This window comes from Gymnodraco acuticeps, unplaced genomic scaffold, assembly GCF_902827175.1.
Source record: "Gymnodraco acuticeps unplaced genomic scaffold, fGymAcu1.1, whole genome shotgun sequence".
NCBI classification, from domain to species: domain Eukaryota; kingdom Metazoa; phylum Chordata; class Actinopteri; order Perciformes; family Bathydraconidae; genus Gymnodraco; species Gymnodraco acuticeps.
The window spans coordinates 246304-267761 of record NW_022992154.1 but is presented as its reverse complement, the minus strand read 5'-3'; the positions used below and the strand labels follow the sequence as shown (position 1 = coordinate 267761).

The following is a 21458-nucleotide window of genomic DNA, read 5'->3' as shown; positions in this document are numbered from 1 at the left end:
CCCAGACCTAGATTTAAAATCAGCAGGAGTAGCGATCTGACTACCACTACTGGGAGGTCCAGGGTTTGGTTGCACATTTCCTGATAGCAATAATAACAAGAAAACCAGGCATATTTTCCTCTTAATCGACACACATAAATTGTCACCTACTTTAAAATCACCAGCAAATCTGCGAAAGTGTGGTTAGAGCTCAAGAAGCAGTCCTGAAGAACCATCATGGAAGACAAGCTAAAAAGACAAACAGTGTTACGATGTGTGTAGGAAGCAGGACCCAAATGCAGATTCAAGTGACAAAAATAACTCCTTTATTTCAAGGCTAAACAATTTAACAAAGACTGAACAGAACACTCACTGCAGACCAAGTCATTACACAAGACAAACCGACAAAGACAGACAGAAAAACCAGAACTTAAATACACACAAGACTAATCATACAAACAAGACACAGGTGAGGAGGGAGGAGAAAAACACATGGGACACCAGGTGAACACAATCGGGGTAAATTAGGACACACCAGGGAAACTAACGACAGGAACCACAGACAGATCTAAACCAGACAAGAAACAACGCAGCACAGAAAACCAAAGACAGATCTAGACAAGACAAAACACAACACAGACAGATCGTGGCACATAGGTTTGCCCGAACTGATGGGCTGAGACAAGGCGACTGGAACATCGTTCGCGAAACACACCCGATCCTTTGCAGGGGATGCCCACTGCGGGCGGCAGAACAGACGGAATCCAATCGACTTCTCAGGATGACGAGAGAACTTCTCACTGTCCAAGACAGCCAACAGGCACAGCAGAATCACGATAGGGGCCATTTTCCCACGCCAGCATAGCAGCGCAGGGCAGATGGAAGCAGGCCTCAGCTAGCAGCACAGCAGGGCAGATGGAAGCAGGTCTCAGCTACAGCAGCAAAGCAGGGCAGATGGAAGCAGGCCTCAGCTACAGCACCAAGCCGGGCCGATGGAAGCAGGCCTAGCTAGCAGCACAGCAGGGCAGATGGAAGCAGGCCTCAGCTACAGCAGCAAAGCATGGGCAGATGGAAGCAGGCCTCAGCTACAGCAGCAAAGCAGGGCAGATGGAAGCAGGCCTCAGCTTACAGCAGCAAAGCAGGGCAGATGGAAGCAGGCCTCAGCTACAGCAGCAAAGCAGGGCAGATGGAAGCAGGCCTCAGCTACAGCAGCAAAGCAGGGCAGATGGAAGCAGGCCTCAGCTACAGCAGCAAAGCTGGGCAGATAGAAGCAGGCCTCAGCTACAGCAGCAAAGCGGGCAGATAGAAGCAGGCCTCAGCTACAGCAGCAAAGCTGGGCAGATGGAAGAAGGTCTCAGCTACAGCAGCAAAGCAGGGCAGATGGAAGCAGGCCTCAGCTAGCAGCAAAGCAGGGCAGATGGAAGCAGGTCTCAGCTACAGCAGCAAAGCTGGGCAGATGGAAGCAGCCCTCAGCTACAGCAGCAAAGCAGGGCAGATGGAAGCAGGCCTCAGCTAGCAGCAAAGCAGGGCAGATGGAAGCAGGCCTCAGCTACAGCAGCAAAGCAGGGCAGATGGAAGCAGGCCTCAGCTAGCAGCACAGCAGGGCAGATGGAAGCAGGCCTCAGCTACAGCAGCAAAGCAGGGCAGATGGAAGCAGGTCTCAGCTACAGCAGCAAAGCAGGGCAGATGGAAGCAGGCCTCAGCTACAGCAGCAAAGCTGGGCAGATGGAAGCAGGCCTCAGCTACAGCAGCAAAGCAGGGCAGATGGAAGCAGGCCTCAGCTACAGCAGCAAAGCTGGGCAGATGGAAGCAGGTCTTAGCTACAGCAGCAAAGCTGGGCAGATGGATGCAGGTCTCAGCTACAGCAGCAAAGCAGGGCAGATGGAAGCAGGCCTCAGCTACAGCAGCAAAGCAGGGCAGATGGAAGCAGGCCTCAGCTACAGCAGCAAAGCATGGCAGATGGAAGCATGCCTCAGCTACAGCAGCAAAGCAGGGCAGATGGAAGCAGGCCTCAGCTACAGCAGCAAAGCAGGGCAGATGGAAGCAGGTCACCCTTGAAAAAGAGATATTTTGATCTCATGGGGCTTTCACCTGGTTAAATAAAGGCTACAAACAAACAAGGTCTATTCATTTATCAGTTATTCCTCACGTGCTGCTTTCTCTCTGAGACCGGACCGACATTTTCTTTGTTTCCTCGTCACCGGCGCATATGCCATATGGCCCTTTCACCTCATCATTGTCCTCCACTATGCTTTCCACATCATGTTACCTAGATAAATGGCAAAAACTGAGATTAACTACTTGGCTACTATTAGCAACCCAATCCAATTAGCAACAAGGCTATGGAATATTCATTGTTGTTGTTGCTCCAAGTTAGCTAACACCTGTTAGTTATAATAATTGCTGTCACGGAGGAACTGCACACTGCCAAAACTGCATCCCATCTCCTCTGTCATCATCCTATTGGACCTGTCTGCTGCATTCGACACGGTGAATCATCAGATCCTCCTTCGCACTCTCCAAAAACTTGGAGTTTCAGGCTCTGCACTTTCCCTCCTCACCTCATACCTCAAAGACCGTACCTACAGGGTGACTTGGAGAGGGTCTGAGTCTGACCCTTGTCAATTAACTACGGGGGTCCCTCAGGGCTCTGTTCTTGGTCCCCTCCTCTTCTCCCTGTACACAAACTCGCTCGGATCAGTCATTAGCCCGCATGGTTTTTCTTACCACTGCTACGCTGATGACACCCAATTAATTATGTCCTTTCCCCGCTCAGAGACCCAGGTCGTCGCACGCATCTCTGCTTGTCTAGCTGACATCTCTCAGTGGATGTCTGCTCACCACCTCAAGCTCAACCTTGACAAGACTGAGCTGCTCTTCCTCCCGGGAAAAAGATTGTCCCACTTGACCTAACAATCAACATCGGCACCTCAGTTGTTTCCCCGACACAGACTGCAAGGAATCTGGGTGTGACCCTAGATAACAACCTGTCCTTCACTGCAAACATCGCTGCTACAACCCGCTGCTGCAGATACACGCTTTACAACATCAGGAAGATACGTCCCCAGCTGACTCAGAAAGCGACTCAGGTTCTGGTCCAGGCTCTCGTCATCTCACGCCTAGACTACTGCAACTCCCTCCTGGCTGGTCTACCTGCATGTGCCATCCGACCTCTGCAGCTCATCCAGAATGCAGCGGCTCGTCTGGTCTTCAACCTTCCTAAATTCTCCCACACCACTCCGCTCCTCCGCTCCCTTCACTGGCTTCCGGTAACTGCTAGAATCCACTTCAAGACACTGGTACTTGCTTACCATGCTGCGAATGGATCTGGCCCTTCCTACATCCAGGACATGGTTAAACCGTACACCCCAGCGCGTGCACTACGCTCTGCATCAGCCAAACGACTCGTTGCGCCCTCGCTGCGAGGGGGACCCAAGTTCCATCGGCGAAAACACGTGGGTTTGCTGTCCTGGCTCCAAGATGGTGGAATGAGCTCCCCATTGACATCAGGACGGCAGATAGCTTGCACATCTTCCCGGCGCAAACTGAAAACTCATCTCTTTCGACTCCACTTTGAGCGTTAGAACTATTAACGAAGCACTTTTATACTAATAAAGGACTGGCTTACCTAAAGCCAGTTGAGTAGCACTTGAAATGTTTGGCTCTATGAAACCTGATGTACTTATATGATTCTGTTTTCTTCAAGGTTGTGTCTTCCTGGTCGAATGTACTTATTGTAAGTCGCTTTGGATAAAAGCGTCAGCTAAATGCAATGTAATGTAATGTAATAATAAACCCATGTTAACCTATGGCGTCAGGCTCCTATTCCCCTGTTGTTTTCTCACGTGTGTGTGTCTTTAAAGCAGGGCAGGGATGAGTGTTGTGTAAACATTCAGTGTTTTGACTAAATGCAGGGAGTGGTGAGTCATGTAAATTATTATTTAGCGTAAATGTAAAATGCATATGTCTATGGAAACGCTGTAAAAACAAAAAAGCGTGTGTCTGATTTCCGATAAACAAATGCTACAACTCCACAAACCTCCTTCTGATGCAAGTGAAAGAGCTCTGTTTAATATTTATGTTGTCATGACGGATTGAAAGATTAGGAAGAAAGGTTATGTCATGTTTACTATTATTTGTATTCATTAAGTTATTTAAAGAGGACAGATTAAGCCTATTTTCAGGTTCATATCAGTATGTTGTGTCTCTACTCTACTGTGACATGTCTCCATGCTTAATGTTCAAAAAGCTCTCTTTTCTCATACTCTGTGCTGCAGCACCTCTTTTCACCCTCTGTCTGAAACCAGAGCCCAGTCTGCTCTGATTGGTGGCTGACCGGCTCTGTTGTGATTGGTCAACCGCAGGCAGGGCGGGGACCAGACCAGTTACATGCACATAAACCTATACAGGTGCATCTCAATATATTTCAATATTGTGGAAAAGTTAATTTACTGTTACTCATATATTATATGGATTCATTACACACAAAGTGAAATATTTCAAGCCTTTATTTGTTGTAATCTTGATGATTACAGCAAATGAAAACCCAAAAATCAGTATCTCAGAACATTTGAATATTACATAAGACCAAGAAACCTTTCCACGATATTCTAATTTATTGAGATGCACCTGTATAACACCCTACATAGGAAAGGAAAACCCAAAGAGCATAATAGGGCTCTTTAAAGTATTGTTGTAACATATACTATTGTATCATCAACTTGGTAATGGACCTGGCAAGATGTATTTGGATGGAAATATCTACTAAGTAGCCCAGGAAATTCATATCTGGAATTTCTTCATGCATGGAACTACATTTCCCCTCTGGGATTAATACAAATGAATTATAATATTAATCCTAATCTTTGAAAGTATATTTTTACAAAATTGGATCACTGACCTTTTTCTTTGCTGCATGCAGGTGAAGCGGGAGGTGGGAGACGTCAGCATTCTGGTGAACAATGCTGGTATTGTGACGGGGAAGACGTTCATGGAGGCTCCTGATTCTCTGATTGAGAAGACGATGGAGGTCAACACCATGTCTCACTTCTGGGTCAGTCAGACACAACATACCCACACAGCTTACCTCTGGGTCCAAATTATTTATTACAGAGACTTAACCTGATTGATGATGAAGAGACAGATCAGTCAATATTGTAGAGATATGATAATTTTTTTTAATCATTTAGCATTTCTTTCTAATAATGTTCTAAATGTAGGCAGGGCAAGGAACTCCAACACAATTTACTATACAATTACATTTGATTGAATCATCAATACATTCTAGAAAGATTAAATCCAGTTAAGTGTTAAAGTTTGGTCCACTAATTTGTTTCTTCCACGACTACATATCAGATAACTGAAATTCGGTCATGTGACTTCTATAAGCACATTTCCTCTCTTCATGAAGAACCAAAGATCTAGTTAAAAGTTCAACGTTGAAGCATTGAATTGAATTTTGATTTATCAAAAAATAATCCTCTATTGAAGTGATGTAGTGTGAAAGTCAATTGTCCTCTGAGCTCTACAATCAAATCCCTGTTCAGGTCTCTATATTAAATATCATGCTTAATTTGTGTCTCTCTCTGCTCAGACCTACAAGGCTTTCCTTCCCGCCATGATTGCCAACAATCACGGCCATCTTGTCAGCATTGCTAGTTCTGCTGGACTCATATCCTGCAATGGATTGGCAGGTATGGATGTTTCTGATTTCCCCATTGTTACATTTAAATGATCCATCCTTAACATTTTCCAGTTCCAATCTTTCTTTGTCTAGTGGGCGGGGTGTTTTGGCTCGACCCTTTTCAACTCAAATGTTCTCATTTTGCAACTCAAAGGTTTATTAGAACATTTTTTCCGACAAAATGTGACGGCTCACAGTATTTGATTAGTGCGGATCAAATACGAATCAAGTGAACTTTTTAGTGCTGAAACAATCTCACTATTTGATGGGACTTCAAAGCAGTGACATTGCTTCAGGGAGTGTGAGAATAGTTGTATCTAGAACAGTGCTTCTCTGGTGGTCCGTGAGTATATTGGTAAAATGTCACATTTGAAATAAGTTTTCCTCACTCGATGCAGCAAGCTTAAGTTTCGATTGCATGATATAGCCCAGCCCAACACCTTCGTCACACATGTTGCCACTTGTTTGTACTATTTTCAGGCGATTTGTAATCTGTTCTAGAAAAACGCGTTTTTATTTTTATTTCAAGAAGCGTATAAAACAAACAATGGATGTCTTTTATGAACATTTATCCATGCTGAAAGTAGATTTAGATGTGTCAGATAGAGATTATTATCTAATATATGCATCCAATCAAGCATTGCATGAAGTCCGTTGATGATCAGAGGCTGTTGTTGGGGCTGCAAAACGTTTTTTTATTTTTGTTTTGTAGGCAGACATGCAGGCCAGCCCAATGGTCACCAAGGTTCATGTTTTAATAGCATTTTTACAAAAAAAGCCCACGCGAGCCTAACACGTGAAAAAATGGCTTAGACCTCAGAGAGTTAAACTTGGGCCTGCGACCATAGTTTTTCTGTATTTTGTTTTGAAAATCCACAGCGGAGGTTTGTGTCAAACTACATGCAGTGCATTTTGCATATCTCTCAGTAGCCAACGATCTGTGAGTCTGTTGGCTCGGACATAAACTCCGTAATAAATGTAGTCTACATTTCATAAGAGGTGTAAAACCTGATCATTTTAGATCGCATTTGAACGAAATGCTTATATAATCTTTAGTTGTATTTTTGATATAATGTGTGAACGAGGTGATACAGAGAAGATTAAGCTGTCATTGCTCGGCTGTCATTTGTTATATACTGTTGGAGTGGTAAGCAGGCCTATTGTTTTTGGATATTTGTGGAGTTAGGTGGTCCGCGAGTGTTTTTTTATTGGTTAAGTGTTCCTTGGTATGAAAACTTTGAGAAACACTGATCTAGAACTAGATAAATACTTGGGACTGGGTGAGAAAGCTTCAGATGTGGCCAGGCAGGAGCTGTGTCACTTTTGTTGCTGCGGCGAATGTCTTTGTCAATTCTCCTGCCGTAACTTCCAATAAATATTCAGTGTCTGACTTCCAGTTGCCTCTCAATGAAACGTCAAACCTATTTACGTATTTTGTGCTGCATCCTGTAATTAAAGTGTAGACAGTATGATGTTTTTAAGTTAATGTTCCAGATCTGTGCAAATGTTAGAGTGAACCGTCTATTCACATCTTTTCATTGACTTTATATGTAAAGCGACGAGCGAAAAATTGTATCACGTCCAGTATGAACACCCCTTAAAACTGCTTCTGTGTCTGTAGTGGTTTTAACAAGCACACTCTGTAGTTTGTTTTTCATCTGTTATCTTTTTATTATAGTTCTAGTACTAGTCACCATGAACTTTGTCTGAGTCTAAACATAGATGATTGTCCAAACTCCAGGGCTGTGTTGGAAGTAATACAATTATCATAAATGACAAAACAGTAATTAAGTTCCATTCAGGTTACTTAATCTGCTCATAGTTTAAAAAGGTTATTCACAGTGTGTCATGAAGTCAATGTGAACATATTACAACATGAATATTGTTCTGGGCCCTAGCAGTGCTTAACTCCCTCACAAAACTGTGTCTCAGGGCTTCTTAACATTTAACAACCTATTAATGTGCCATACCCACTTAACGGGAAGAAACTCAGCTAACTGACGATTTGAATTTTTTTTACCGAAACAAAACACAAGTCTCACAAGAATCGTCTAATGGCGCATTTCCACTGCAGCGCGTAGCATGGTTTAAGCGTGCCGTGCCAAACCCGGCCCGTTTTTTGTTGCGTTTCCACTAGGGGTAGTTCCGGCTAACGGGCACAGTTTTTCTGGCCCTCCAAAATCCAGGTTCTTTTCGGGCCAACAACCGGGCTGAGTATGCTAAACTAGAGAGAGAATCGCTGGCAAGGGGGCTACAACTACAACAAAATGAACATATTTCACCGTGATTTAATTGTAATACACGTTTCAAAAATGATGCCGAAGAACAACATACTAATACCGGTTAGTAAAAACCATGAATTAATGCTTTGAAAAGTCTGCAGACAGATGGCAGGCGAAGCACCTTTTAAAATGCGTGTTTTCTGAATGGAGATTGGCTAAGCTAACGCAGTATACGCTCCGACCGTCCACACTCACAACAACGGCCTATACAGACTGTTACGGCTGTTGTTTCTTCCTGCTCGGTAACCTGTCTGGGATTGTCTGCAGCTGTGTGTGTGATTATGTAAATGAGCTGTGTGGTTGCCCCAACGTCACATACTGGTGTGTGTTGCATTCCTCTTCCCCTAGTTGGGACGTAACATACATGGGGTCTCGTCCAGGATATTAACTACTTTCCTGGGGTTATAAGTGGTTTTGTACAGCTAAAAACAATTTGGTAAGGTTGTGTGCAGTTTTAACTGAGTATGGCAACTTTTGATTTGGAGTCGTTTTTGGTCTGTCCTTCTCATGAGCAGATAGTTCAGTGTCGTAGAGACGACTTATATGAGATTGCGCAACATTTCGGTCTCACAGTGGCAAAACAGTTAGGAAAAAAAGAATGAAAGGCTCTGGTGGTGGATGAGTTGGTGGAAAGGGGTTTTCTGGTGCTGCCTGTACAAACTGAGTTCGCTGCGTTCAATGTCCTGTCTGAAGCTGGGAGACAACAGAAGTCTGAGGCGGAGTCTTCAGTTGCTCAGGTAGAGGGTGGTGACGGTGAGGACGGCGGGCAGTTTAAAGCACCGTTCGCGTCGCCTCGCTATGACCCACCGTCTCCTGGCAGCTCAGATTAAACTCAAGGTCCGTCTCGCACGTCTTCAGTTAGAGGCAAAAGACGAGGAGCAAGACAGGCAGTTTCAGTTGACAATAAGAAAGCTGGAAATCGACAAGGAAGTCCGGATACGTCAGCTGGAGCTAGACTCCGAGCTGCGCGCGTCCGGTGCTTTTGACCATGCCGGAGGAAGCCTATCATCTCCTTCTCATTCACCTGCCTTTGATGTGAGTAAAAACATTTCGCTAGTGCCAACCTTCACTGAGACTGAGGTGGATGCCTATTTTAGCGCATTTGAGCGCATTGCTACAGCGTTGCGGTGGCCGGCTGAAGTTTGGGCTCTGATGGTAACGTGCAAATTATTTGGAAAAGCTCAGGGAGCAGTTGCGGCTCTTACGTTGGAGGACAGTCTAGATTACGCCTTGGTGAAGGTTGCCATTCTCAGAGTATACGAATTCGTTCCCGAAGCTTACAGACAAAAGTTTAGACACCTTAGGAAGGATCCTAACAAAACTCATGTGGAGTTTGCCAGAGTAAAAGGGATGTGGTTTGCTAAGTGGATTGCCTCAGGTAAAGCTACGGATTATTCTTCTCTGAGGGAATTGATCATGTTGGAGGAGTTTAAGAAGTGTTTGCCTGATCGCATTGCTGAGTATGTGTATGAACAAAGGGTAAACTCTCTCTCTGCTGCCGCTGTGTTAGCTCATGAGTATGTGCTGACGCATAAAACTGTTTTCCCCTGCCTCTACTGAGAGATCCCGCCATGTGTCAGCCGCACCATTTACTCAGCCAGCAAATGTGTGTAACGTGAACAGAGAAGAGAGAGAGTGTTTCTATTGTCATCAACCTGGACATGTAATCGCCAACTGTGCAGCTCTGAAGCGTAAGGAACAGCAGCAGAATATGTCCCCGCCTAAAGGCATTGGCCTGGTTACACACGCACGCGCACAGGCAAGTAAACGTGACCCTGACGTCTCATTATCTGAGCCTGTGATTGAGCCTGTGCTTTCAGATGAAGCTATGTCCGAGGAGAAGCCAGAAATTGTGGCTCCCCCTCCTCCTCGTGAGGATGTCGCGAGATCGGCGCAACACGCCGGCTCAGACAAGCCTCTAGACTTCTCGACGCTCCCGGTAACCCGAGAGCGTCAGCTAGTTTATCGAATCCTGGTGTTGGTGTTAGCTCTACAACATGTTAAGATTCATGTTGGACCCAGCCTTTGGCCAATTGTGGTGTTTAGCTGTTATGATCCCTTCATATTCTGCCCTGGCGTAACCAAGCACAATCACCGTCTCCTGCAATGGGCTCTGATTGTGCGGGATTACAACATTAGACACCCGTCATTAAAGGGCTCAGAGAATGTGTTGGCCGATGCTTTGTCCAGGTTGAGTTTGTGATGTTGGAATGTGTGTTATTAGCAGTTCGTTAGTGTGTTTAGGTTAATAAAACCATAAGTTTGTGTTTTAAGGGAGGGGGTGTTACGGCTGTTGTTTCTGCCTGCTCGGTAACCTGTCTGGGATTGTCTGCAGCTGTGTGTGTGATTATGTAAATGAGCTGTGTGGTTGCCCCAACGTCATTGGCTGGACGTTCTCCAATCCCTGTGCAAGCCCAGCGCACACCTGCTGGAGAGGACTACAAGGCCTGGGAACAATTATCACTCAGGAGGCTCTGCTGCGATCAGACGACTCATACCTTTTGCTCTTGTGTCATGGACACTACAGATTGTGTTTGGTGTGACATATGTGTTTAGTGACGAGTGTCAACATATGTGCTTAATGTCTAGTGACGATGTATGTGCTTAGTGTCGATTGACGATATATCTGTCGAGTGACAACTTGTGCTTAGTGACGAGTGTCGAGAGATGTGCTTAGTGTTGAGTGTGAATATGTGTTTAGTGACGAGTGTCAACATATGTGCTTAATGTATAGTGACGATGTATGTGCTTAGTGTCGAGTGACAATATATGTGTCGAGTGACAACTTGTGCTTAGTGACGAGTGTCGAGAGATGTGCTTAGTGTTGAGTGTGGATATATGTGTTTAGCGTAGGGTGCTTAGTTTCTCTCCTTCAGCTGTGTTTTCTTACAGCTTCCTTTCTTTAGACTGTACCACTTTGACGGTGAGGGTTATTTTGGTTATTAGCTATATTTCTTTGTATTTAAGTAGACTGCTTTTTTTAGAGCTCCTTTTGTTAGGTTGGTTATCAACCTGTGCCCTTTTGGCCCTTTTGTTTGTTCAGGCTGCACGCCTTCCATTTTGTTACACCCTGTTCTGTAATAAAACTATTTATAATTATTACCAATTACATACTGGTGTGCGTTGCATTCCTCTTCACCTAGTTGGGACGTAACATACATGGGGGCTCGTCCGGGATATTAACTACTTTCCTGGGGTTATAAGTGGTTTTGTACAGCTAAAAACAATTTGGTAAGGTTGTGTGCAGTTTTAACTGAGTATGGCAACTTTTGATTTGGAGTCGTTTTTGGTCTGTCCTTCTCATGAGCAGTTAGTTCAGTGTCGTAGAGACGACTTATATGAGATTGCGCAACATTTCGGTCTCACAGTGGCAAAACAGTTAGGAAAAAAAGAATTAAAGGCTCTGGTGGTGGATGAGTTGGTGGAAAGGGGTTTTCTGGTGCCGCCTGTACAAACTGAGTTCGTTGCGTTCAATGTCCTGTCTGAAGCTGGGAGACAACAGAAGTCTGTGACACAGATGTAAATAAAGCAGCGACTGTATTCACCATGACACAGACAGTCTGTGGTTTGTACTTGTTTAACTCTTATCTAGTTTCTGAACAGATATGAGGAGCTGTGAGCTCTGAGTGCTAACGGCTAACGGCTGATGTTAGTTTTCTGTGTTTCACATTGAAGATGACGTCACGGCTCCGCCTACACTGCGTTACTATAGTTACTGCCCCAGCTACTAAACTGTAATGGAAACACAGCATAAAGTGATCCTGGCCTACCAAGGCCTAACTATAAGCCTACCGTACTAAGCCGTGCGAGGCCCTGTAGTGGAAATGCGCCATTAATGAGCTTGGTAAATTAAAAATAAATCTATATTTATTCTGACTATTCTACATCCAACTCACAGGTTTATCATTGCTTTGAGAAAAAAGATTATTAATTTACCCCTTTTAGAAGGGAATATATGATCATTTGTTCTGGGAATGTCATTTTCGAGCCTGAGACCTGAAAAACAAGCTCAGGGCTAAACAGGTTAAGTCTTTTTTTAAATGTATTTTCTTTAAGCCATAATTACATTTATAGAAGAAACGACAACACACGATAGAGTGTGCGACAACTCTTTTATAAAATAACTGAGTGTGTATTTTTATTGCATGGACTGGGTCAAATTCTGCACCTTTTATTTTAATCATGGCTGTGTGAAAGTGTCACATTTTCATTTAATTACCAATAATCTGCGATATTTTGTATAGATTCAACATCAGGGAGTTTATATCTAAATGCTCAGAATAGACCCCGAACGTTGGTGGTGTTTAAACACATTTGATTATCAGATCATTTTCAGTGCAGCTGTATGGCCATGTTGAGGCTGAACTAATCACAAATCACAGTAGAACATCGGAAACCAATTTGGATTGTTGTTCGCAATTTTAGTAATTATTGTCTTGAAATGGATCCAAAATGTTTAAATCAGTAACTGTTTTTTTAAATGTTACAATATTTTTGTTTTGTTTTCAGTACAGATCAGTCCTAGTCTTGTTTCCTCTCTTTTTCTTTAATGATATGGGTTTTGGTTGAACTTTGTTTGAGAAGCACTGGCAGGCATCTGCTGACTTCATTAGGCGACCAGATAAAGATTCCTTTAATAATTCTTCTCTAAGATAATCACTCGTCGCCCTCTCACCCATATTCAGAAGAAAGATTAGAGTGCCTTATCAATATTGACTCTGCCTGGGTTATATCATTCAAAAGATGTAGCCGTGGCACAAGATAATAACTGGTGCAACAAACAACATGTCACATGACTACTTTGAATGTGCATGATTTACTGTGCTCACTTCCTACTTCCTCTGAATGAAACCAGAGACACTGAGAAGATGCGGTGGGAAGATACGCTGCACTGATTTTCAGATACATTGTATTCTAAATGTTGAACAGCCTTAGACCTGAAATCAACCATTTGTCCATCTCCTCTACAATCTGACTGATGTCAGCTCAGTAAAACATGACTTGTGGATATTCTGCATATTCTGCCTGTTTGAAAACGAGGACCTTTAAGTCATCGCTTTGAAATGGAGTTGAAAGCAACACAAAGGAGTTGGCTTTAGTCTTAGAAAAGTTGTTGGAAGTATTCACCGTCAAATTAAATGCACACACACTAGATTGTTCACAGATTAAACAGTTCTACTTTGTTCATACTGTTAATCGCACACAAACAAACACACACTCGCACACACACTCCTTTCCTATCTCCATGTCAACTGCACTTGGTGGGGTTACATCAAGCTCCCAGAAGGTGGGCCAAGCGTTGAAGCAAATTATCAACAGTGGCCAAACGGTGGTACTACAACTTCTGTGTCAGTCAATCGTCGTCATTGGTCCCTTAAAGACTTTTCCCATTTACTTCCATCGGGAGAAAGACATCTGTAAATCAGTGTCATGGTTTTGTTTGGTAAGCCAACTTCACAGTCTTGCATTTGAATAGCCTTTTAACATTTGAATAATTATAAAATGCTCTGATAGCTGATTCCAGGGATATTTTGCCTCTCACTAAGTCGAGCCCAGACATGACATAATGGATTGGAGGCAGGGCTTAAGGAGAACACTAGTGTGCATGCTCTATGGCCCAATGGATGCGTTAGTTCGCTGGGAGAACCAGGTGCCATTTGTTCTGGAGTTAGATCACTTTGGCTTCATTCTCCACTGAGCAACTTTCATAGGACTGAACGGGGCCCCGCCTCCAACGCTGTATCTAGTTCTCTTTATACCTCCATGGGTTACACACACATAACATGTTCATAAAGTCTTAAGAGGTTTGCTACTTGTAAAACACAGTACTGTTGTGCACCAAGGTGCAGAGCCTCACACACATGGAGAGGTGACTCATTTCATGTCATTCAGAGCCTTCAGGCTATTCAAAACAGTAAGAATATAGTTGATGACACATGACATCATCTGGATTCGTTCACTATTATATTGAATTGGCATGGAGAATTGTGAGATTTCACTAAACATTGACTACTTGTGTTGATTTCATTTGTGAAGATATTCTACCTCAGTGTGCTTTTTATTTAAACCAGAAAATATAAAATTCCGGTCACCCATCCCCCTATGTTCTGAGGGTTCAGTGTGGAAGATCTTTATGAGTATGATATAAAACATTAGTATGAATGCAGTGTTCTTACATTTTTACCTGAGTGTTTTTTTTCTTAATGACTTTAAAGGGAACATGTGATTGGGTTGAGTGAGTGTGAATTAGCAGTATTTCTGGGTTTTACGGTTGCTTTTAAAATGCTCATGCTTTCCTCCTCTTCTCTCTGCAGACTACTGCGCCAGTAAGTTTGCAGCAGTAGGTTTTGCGGAGTCCGTGGGTCTGGAGCTGTTGGCCACTGGGAAAGATGGCGTGAAGACAACCATTGTGTGCCCATACTTCATCAACACAGGAATGTTCGATGGATGTCAAACTAAGTAGGTCTCTTTACAGGATTTCTTTTTTTGTCTGTTCATTTAATGTCTACAGACCTGCCAGGGGTTTATAACAGCAAGGACTTTGGCCATATTAGCTATTATTTGTTCAGGTTGCCCGGGAGTAGCCTACATCAATTTGTTAGTGAGTAGATACTATGCTTGCACTCGCCTCCGCTTACTTTCTTCTGCTGATTTTCCTATTGTTCTTATCTGAAAACTTTGAGCAGCGGCTCCGGGACATTTATTGATCACTGGGACTGTTATTCTTTGAAGATGGACAGAGGACTCTTGTCATATTTTAAAATGTTAACAACAACCTCAGTCCTGCAGTAGCATGGCCTACCTACAGCTAAAGCCTAGACTACGTGCTACTTAGCTAAAGCTAGTTAGCAACAAAAGGCCTCTCCATCTCTACTGATGACTTCCATAAACTTCTTCTGAAGATTGCTGTGTTGGAAACTAAAATGGACCGGTTGGAAGTTAAAGGCCCCATGTTTTAGCCATTTCTACTGATCATAATTCCATTGTTGAGGTCTAGGCAAGGCAAGGCAAGGCAAGTTTATTTATATAGCACTTTTCAACACAAGGCAATTCAAAGTGCTTTACAAAAAATGAAAGAGATTAAAAAAATGGCATTTAAAATCAGTCATTAAAAAGAAAAGCTAATAAAATAAACATTAAAAGAAAAAAATACATGGCAGTCAATTAAACATTAAAAGAAAAAAGTACATGGATAAAAGTTACAGTGCAGTCTAAGATATGAATAGTTCAATTAAAAGCAGCGACAAAAAGAAAAGTCTTCAGTCTGGATTTAAAAGTAGTCAGAGTTGCAGCGGACCTGCAGGTTTCTGGGAGTTTGTTCCAGATATTTGGAGCATAATAACTGAACGCTGCTTTACCATGTTTAGTTCTGACTCTGGGGACAGAAAGCTGACCAGTCCCTGAAGACCTGAGAGATCTGGATGGTTCATAATTTAGCAGGAGGTCAGAAATGTATTTTGGGCCTAAACCATTCAGTGCCTTATAAACCAGCAGCAGTATTTAGAAATCTATTCTTTGACACACAGGAAGCCAGTGTAAAGACTTCAGAACAGGAGTGATGTGATCCACTTTCTTAGTGTTAGTGAGGACTCGAGCAGTCGGCGTTCTGAATCAGCTGCAGCTTCCTAATAGATTTTTTAGTGAGACCTGTGAAGACACATTACAGTAGTCCAGTCTACTGAAGATAAAAGCATGGACAAGTTTTTCCAAATCCTGCTGTGACATTAGTCTTTTAATCCTAGATATGTTCTTTAGGTGATAGTAGGCTGATTAAGTAACTGTTTTAATGTGACTGTTGAAACTCAGGTCAGAGTCCATGACTACACCTAGATTTCTGGCTTTATCTGTTGTTTTGAACATTGCACACTGAAGCTCAGTGCTAACTTTTATACGTTCTGCCTTGGCTCCAAAAACCATTACCTCAGTTTTATCTTTGTTTAATTGGAGAAAGTTCTGACACATCCAGTCATTGATTTGTTCAATGCACTTACTCAGTGTTTGAATTGGAGCATAGAATAGATTTACATTGTTCAATATTCCCAAATCACATTGGTTTCTCATACAGCATCTCTGTATAATATGTGTATTCACTCTCTGTCCTACACGCCTTGTTTGAGCTCCTGCCCCCCCCCCCCTCCCTATGAGCCCAGTGTGCTCTGATTGGTCAGCTCACCGCCTCTGTTCTGATTAGTCAACCATCAGAGAGGCTCCCCCCTGTCTAACAGAGTGCTTTCCCAGGTTGCAGTCGAATAGTCCAAAAGTCAGCTCCTATCGTCTATCCCTATCATCTATTCCTTGACCTCGGAGTGAAACGTCACGGTGTTAAGGGATAGTGGATAGGAGAATTCAAAAGGATTTAGGAGAAGAGACTGCGGTGCTTTGAGAATCCGACTGCACTTGCACTATCCGACAGTTTTCTATACAGCGGAATACAACATGGATGTAGGCTATAATAAGAACAGACAGAGAAACATATTTCTCATGACCAAAGTTGGAATTGAAATAAAAAAGGAAAGTGAAACTTATGCTCGTCACCCTCTCCCTCCGGTCCACATTAATACAAAATGATCCCAATACGTATTTGTTATCAATGCACACATCCCACATAGTGCCATGGCCACCCTTGTTGTTAATTCAGTGTACTAGCCTTTAACCTTGATCTAATGACTCACACAAATGGACGCATGGACAAGAAGAGCGACGAGCCTCAGGCCTCTCCGGGGACACTTTACCTGGCAGACATTGGACTGACGGTGCCTTTCTTTTTTCACCCCCCCACACCCCCCCACACACCCCCCCCACACACACACACACACACACACACACACACACACACACACACACACACACACACACACACACACACTTAGAAGTCCTGGGGTCAGGTTTTGAATGTGCTCGTGTAACCGGTGTGGTTAAGCGGTCTCTGCGTTAATGGACGAGACCCGAGCCAGCGTAGAGTTGAGACGATCTCCTCTGTTTAATTACTGACAACAGATAAAACGATCAGTTTTACATGAACTTCCCTCACAGTGACTCCTCTCACGTGGAACGTTTACAAAAAGGGCAGAGGAAACGTGAGGGACACGATATATAGAAGTCCTCACAACAATAAACTCCTGAGCACAGCGACCACACTTCAGAGGTTCCGCCCACTGATCTCCGACCTTGCCAGGTAACACAGAATAAAATAATATAAAACACAGAATTTGTGTGATTATACAAAATTAAATTAAATAAACCCCACTGCATATTTACATCTGTTACACTTGCAGACTATAGTGTCCATCTGTATTTCTGTCTCTCTGCATTCCCCCATCAAACAGCCCCTGAAGGCACCAGGACACATGCTTCACTTCCTACTTCTCACACACTTTTAAAACAGCATCTAAAAAAGGACCTGCTCAAAGGATCAACATTTTGTGGTATCCATTTATTGCTGTATTATTTTGTCTAAATCCTTTTTCTTGTTTTCACCAGGTGGCCAACGCTGCTGCCAATCCTGGATCCAAACTATGTAGCCAAGAAGATCATCACGGCTGTGCTCACAGACCAGGTGTTCCTGCTCCTGCCCAGGACCATGTACCTCATCACTGCTCTCAAGACGTGAGTGTCTACCTTTTTACTTCCCTTCACTGAAACCCTTTCTCCATACACCTTTCACTGTACATATCTACAGAGTCAATAGCGGACCTAAAGTGTGTTCAGCAATTCGACTTTCTTTAGTCTCCTGACCTTTATGCTAAGCCTTGAAGTGAACCGCCTGTTAATCTCACTCGGCCATGCTCATACAAATGTAGACTTATTCAGAAAGGATGCTAACATGTCTAACGTGGCTGCACCACATTACTGTTGTCAGATTGTAAAAGCTTAAAGAGGCCCTATTATACTTTTTGGGTGTTTTCCCTTTCCTGTAGTGTGTTCTATAGGTTTTAGTGCATGTAAATGGTCTGCAGAGGCTATAATTACTTTGTTCACTCCAGGGAATTTCTCTCCTACACTTCCCCCCTTGCCTAAAACGCCTCCATTGGACTCCTTTGTTTACTTCCCGAACATAATGACATCACTATGTCACACGTGTGCTCCTATTGGTTGGCGCTCCTAAACATTGTATGTGATAGGCTATGGGGCGGGACATCTCTAAGCAGTTGACCAATCACAACAGAGCCGGCCAGCTAACCAATCAGAGCAGACTGGGCTCTGGTTTCAGACAGAGGGTGAAAAGAGGCGCTGCAGCACAGTCAATATAAGAAAAATAAAGGGTTTTTTGAACGTTAAAGCTCTGAGACATGTCACAGTAGAGGCCCTTAATACAAATATGAACCTGAAAAGTAGCATAATAGGGCCCTTTTTTAGGATTTTCGGATGTGTGAAGTCTTAATAACAGGAATAGGTTTGGTGCCTACATTTCCCATAACGCAGCAGTAGTGTGAATGACTCCCATCACTTGACCCAGGTGATAAAAGATGAGCATTGTCTTGATCCATCACTGGTCTTTCTGCAGTCTTCTGTCCTTTCTCGGGTCCATTTGTCTCAGAACGGAGCTATTATTTAATATTTATAAATGATTCTCATTAGAAAGATGTTCCTCTCTGGAACACGGCTCACACAAATGGAGATAGCGCTTTTCCTGTCCCCTCTGCTGGTTTTACATAAAAGCCTTTGTATTCCGTCTTTAATAACGCGTTGTTGTATTATCCAGCCTTGCCTCTGCTCCGTCTTCGGAGATAAAAGAGTAATTGTTAGTCATCGAGAAGCTGCTAACACAAATATTTTTTACAAGGGATGCAACGCCAAATTTACTTGCCGACCCCTGCCCTTTCCCTCTGCACAAAGATGTGTCTGCAGCACATAGAAAATCTGGGCACATACCATAATTGATCATCCCTTTAAGTTGCTTTAAGAGAATCCATTGAAACAGCGAACACAGAGCTAGGGAGTGTGTCACTTTATTGTTGGAATAATTACATGAAATGGAACCACATTATATATAAATGCCTATGGATTGAGGTCAATACTGAACATTTCCCACTACTGTACATGATTAATATATTTAACATATATGATCTTGATCTTCTTTAGGAGTTTCTTACGTTGGTTTAATATCCATACCCCACTCCTCACCTGAACTAAAGTGAGAGCTAACAGATATTTCCTTTGTTTCTCCGCAGCATCCTCCCTGTGAAGCAGGGCATCATGCTGGGCCAATACCTGGGAGCCTTCAGCCTCATGGACCACTTCAAGGGACATGCCATCAAAAAGCAGGAGTGACCGAGGGGAGAGGATGATATGAAGCTAAGAGACACGGAAACATTACAGGCATTAAAGCCAATTGAATCTTAATGGTCCCAGTGTATGAGGTAATAGAGGTGAGGGCAGAACATAATGCTGGTCCTCTCATTTCAATCAAACAGTGTATCTCACTGTATAATCCAGTTTTTAAGCTCTCATATCCTTAACGTACTTGTTTTATATGTATAGATAATTAGTGAAATTAAAATGTAATCTTATTAACAGTTTGTATTTGATTAGTGCTCATAAGTTTCAGGCAGCCAGTGTCCTTATACAACTCCTAGACATGTAACAGCAAGTCATAAAGACAGGAAACATGGGTCCAAAGTCAAGTGTGATGTTTTCTAAAATTCCCTTACCTGCTGTGTACGTGGTGCCAAAGTTCAGCTCCAGCTCAGGTGGAAACAACACAGATTGTTTCTTCTTCTGCTGTCAGAGAAGCAAGTCAGTGTACTAATGACTACAAAGTACACTGCTCTAATAATTGTAGACAGGGCTCATTATCTCTTACAATTCTAAGAAATACGCATAAATACAAAAATGTATTAAATGCAACCTCTATCACTATGTGTACAGAAGAAGTGACATCTAAAGTTTAAGTGTACAAATATCAATATGCACTTACTACGCAGACATTTCATCTGGTATAATGCCATATGAGCGCATTTGTGAAAGTTTAGAGTTTAAATGTTAATCTGGCTCAGCATTTGCAGTCTAAATAATTTCACCTTATAAAGCATTTGCTCTACTCAGGAACAGCGGACCCTGCCTCATGGTTTAAAAGTGATACCCTTGATATATCTTCACCTTGTAAAAAGGGGACACATCTTCAACTCCTTTATTCCTTTATTCCTTTATTCGCAAACAACAAATGTACTGACTGTTCAAGCGTTAGCTGCAATTAGCTAGCAGCGCATTAGCATGCTACAGCTAGCTGCAGAGTTCAAGCCCCCTCTGCTTTTCTTCTTTTTCCATGTATTCATGAAAGCCTGGTGAGCACAGAATGTGAACACACTGTCAAACCACTAACCTTGCTAGTCCTTCATATACATATATAACTATATACAGTATGTAACATGGTGTGTGTGTGTGTGGTCAGGAAGTGTGTGTTGCCTTGCCTTATTGCCACATTAATGGGCCTATCATTACAAGTATATTGTAAAGATTATAACACTTATATGTATCATGAATAACCGTTGTGTTAATCAAACAATCTGTCATATTTAATATGTAACAGTAGTTGATGCTTTTATATCGAACAACCTGTGTAAAGTCATCCTAGCTGCTGATGATATTGAAGTTATTTAAATGAAGAATGCACCTGTTGCCTTAATCATGCTAACAGTGAAGGACATGTCAGGAAGCCAAAGAGATGCGTTAAAAAGGTTTGAAGTCAGAACCATCTCTCAGTTTGAGTGTTTTGTGAATTATTATCAATAAATAACTACGTTGTATCTCTGTTTCAAGTCTCCTGTTCAGCGTTATACTTCCCATAGTTCCAGCATATTACACATGGCAAGCGTTAACAGAATGCTTCTGTGATTGTTATTGATTAGTCATTGAATTTTACCATTTCATAGCCCTAGGCTTAAGCCCATGAAATATAACATTTTACTCAAGTTTTAAGTGTATTTTAACTTGTTAATCGCACTGGGAATATATTAAAGTCTGAGAAACATCTCTGAGTCTATGGTAATGCAACGAAAAACAAAAAAAACTAATTGTAAATAAATCCTGAAATCTAGTATATATTATTATTATTATTATTATTAATCTAGTATTGTGTGTGTTATATGTATGTATATATATATATATATATATATATATATATACATAGATATACATACATATACATACATATATATGTACATATATACTAACATACATATATATATATATATATATATATATATATATACACAGTGCAATAAGATTCTTAGTGCAATAAGAAGCTACAGGAACGTTAATCTACGTCGGTAATATTAACTTTATTTAATACAAGATTTACATCATACAGCCCATGTAGTATAATATTTTACAAATGATGAATTACAGCAAACATGTGCAATATATCCATTATTACAGCTCCGTGAGCTGGCAGTAAGGCGATATGGGTCTGTTCTTATTGTGCATCCATGGGTAAAGGTAAAACGCATGTAGTCTGAGAAACATCTCTGAGTCTATGGTAATGCAACGAAAAACAAAAAAAAACTAATTGTAAA

General features: G+C 42.3%; 1 protein-coding gene across 1 annotated transcript in view; it reads left to right on the top strand.

Moving 5' to 3' along the window:
- Positions 1-20205, top strand: part of LOC117538588 (epidermal retinol dehydrogenase 2-like) — a 28080-nt gene extending 7875 nt beyond the window's left edge. Inside the window, exons 3-7 of the mRNA XM_034204442.1 lie at positions 4901-5032; positions 5573-5672; positions 14259-14403; positions 17425-17550; positions 19116-20205. Of these exons, the coding sequence (XP_034060333.1) occupies positions 4901-5032; positions 5573-5672; positions 14259-14403; positions 17425-17550; positions 19116-19215 (603 nt within the window). The 3' untranslated portion in view covers positions 19216-20205. The remainder of the gene's footprint in view (positions 1-4900; positions 5033-5572; positions 5673-14258; positions 14404-17424; positions 17551-19115) is intronic.
- Positions 20206-21458: the final 1253 nt, after the last annotated feature.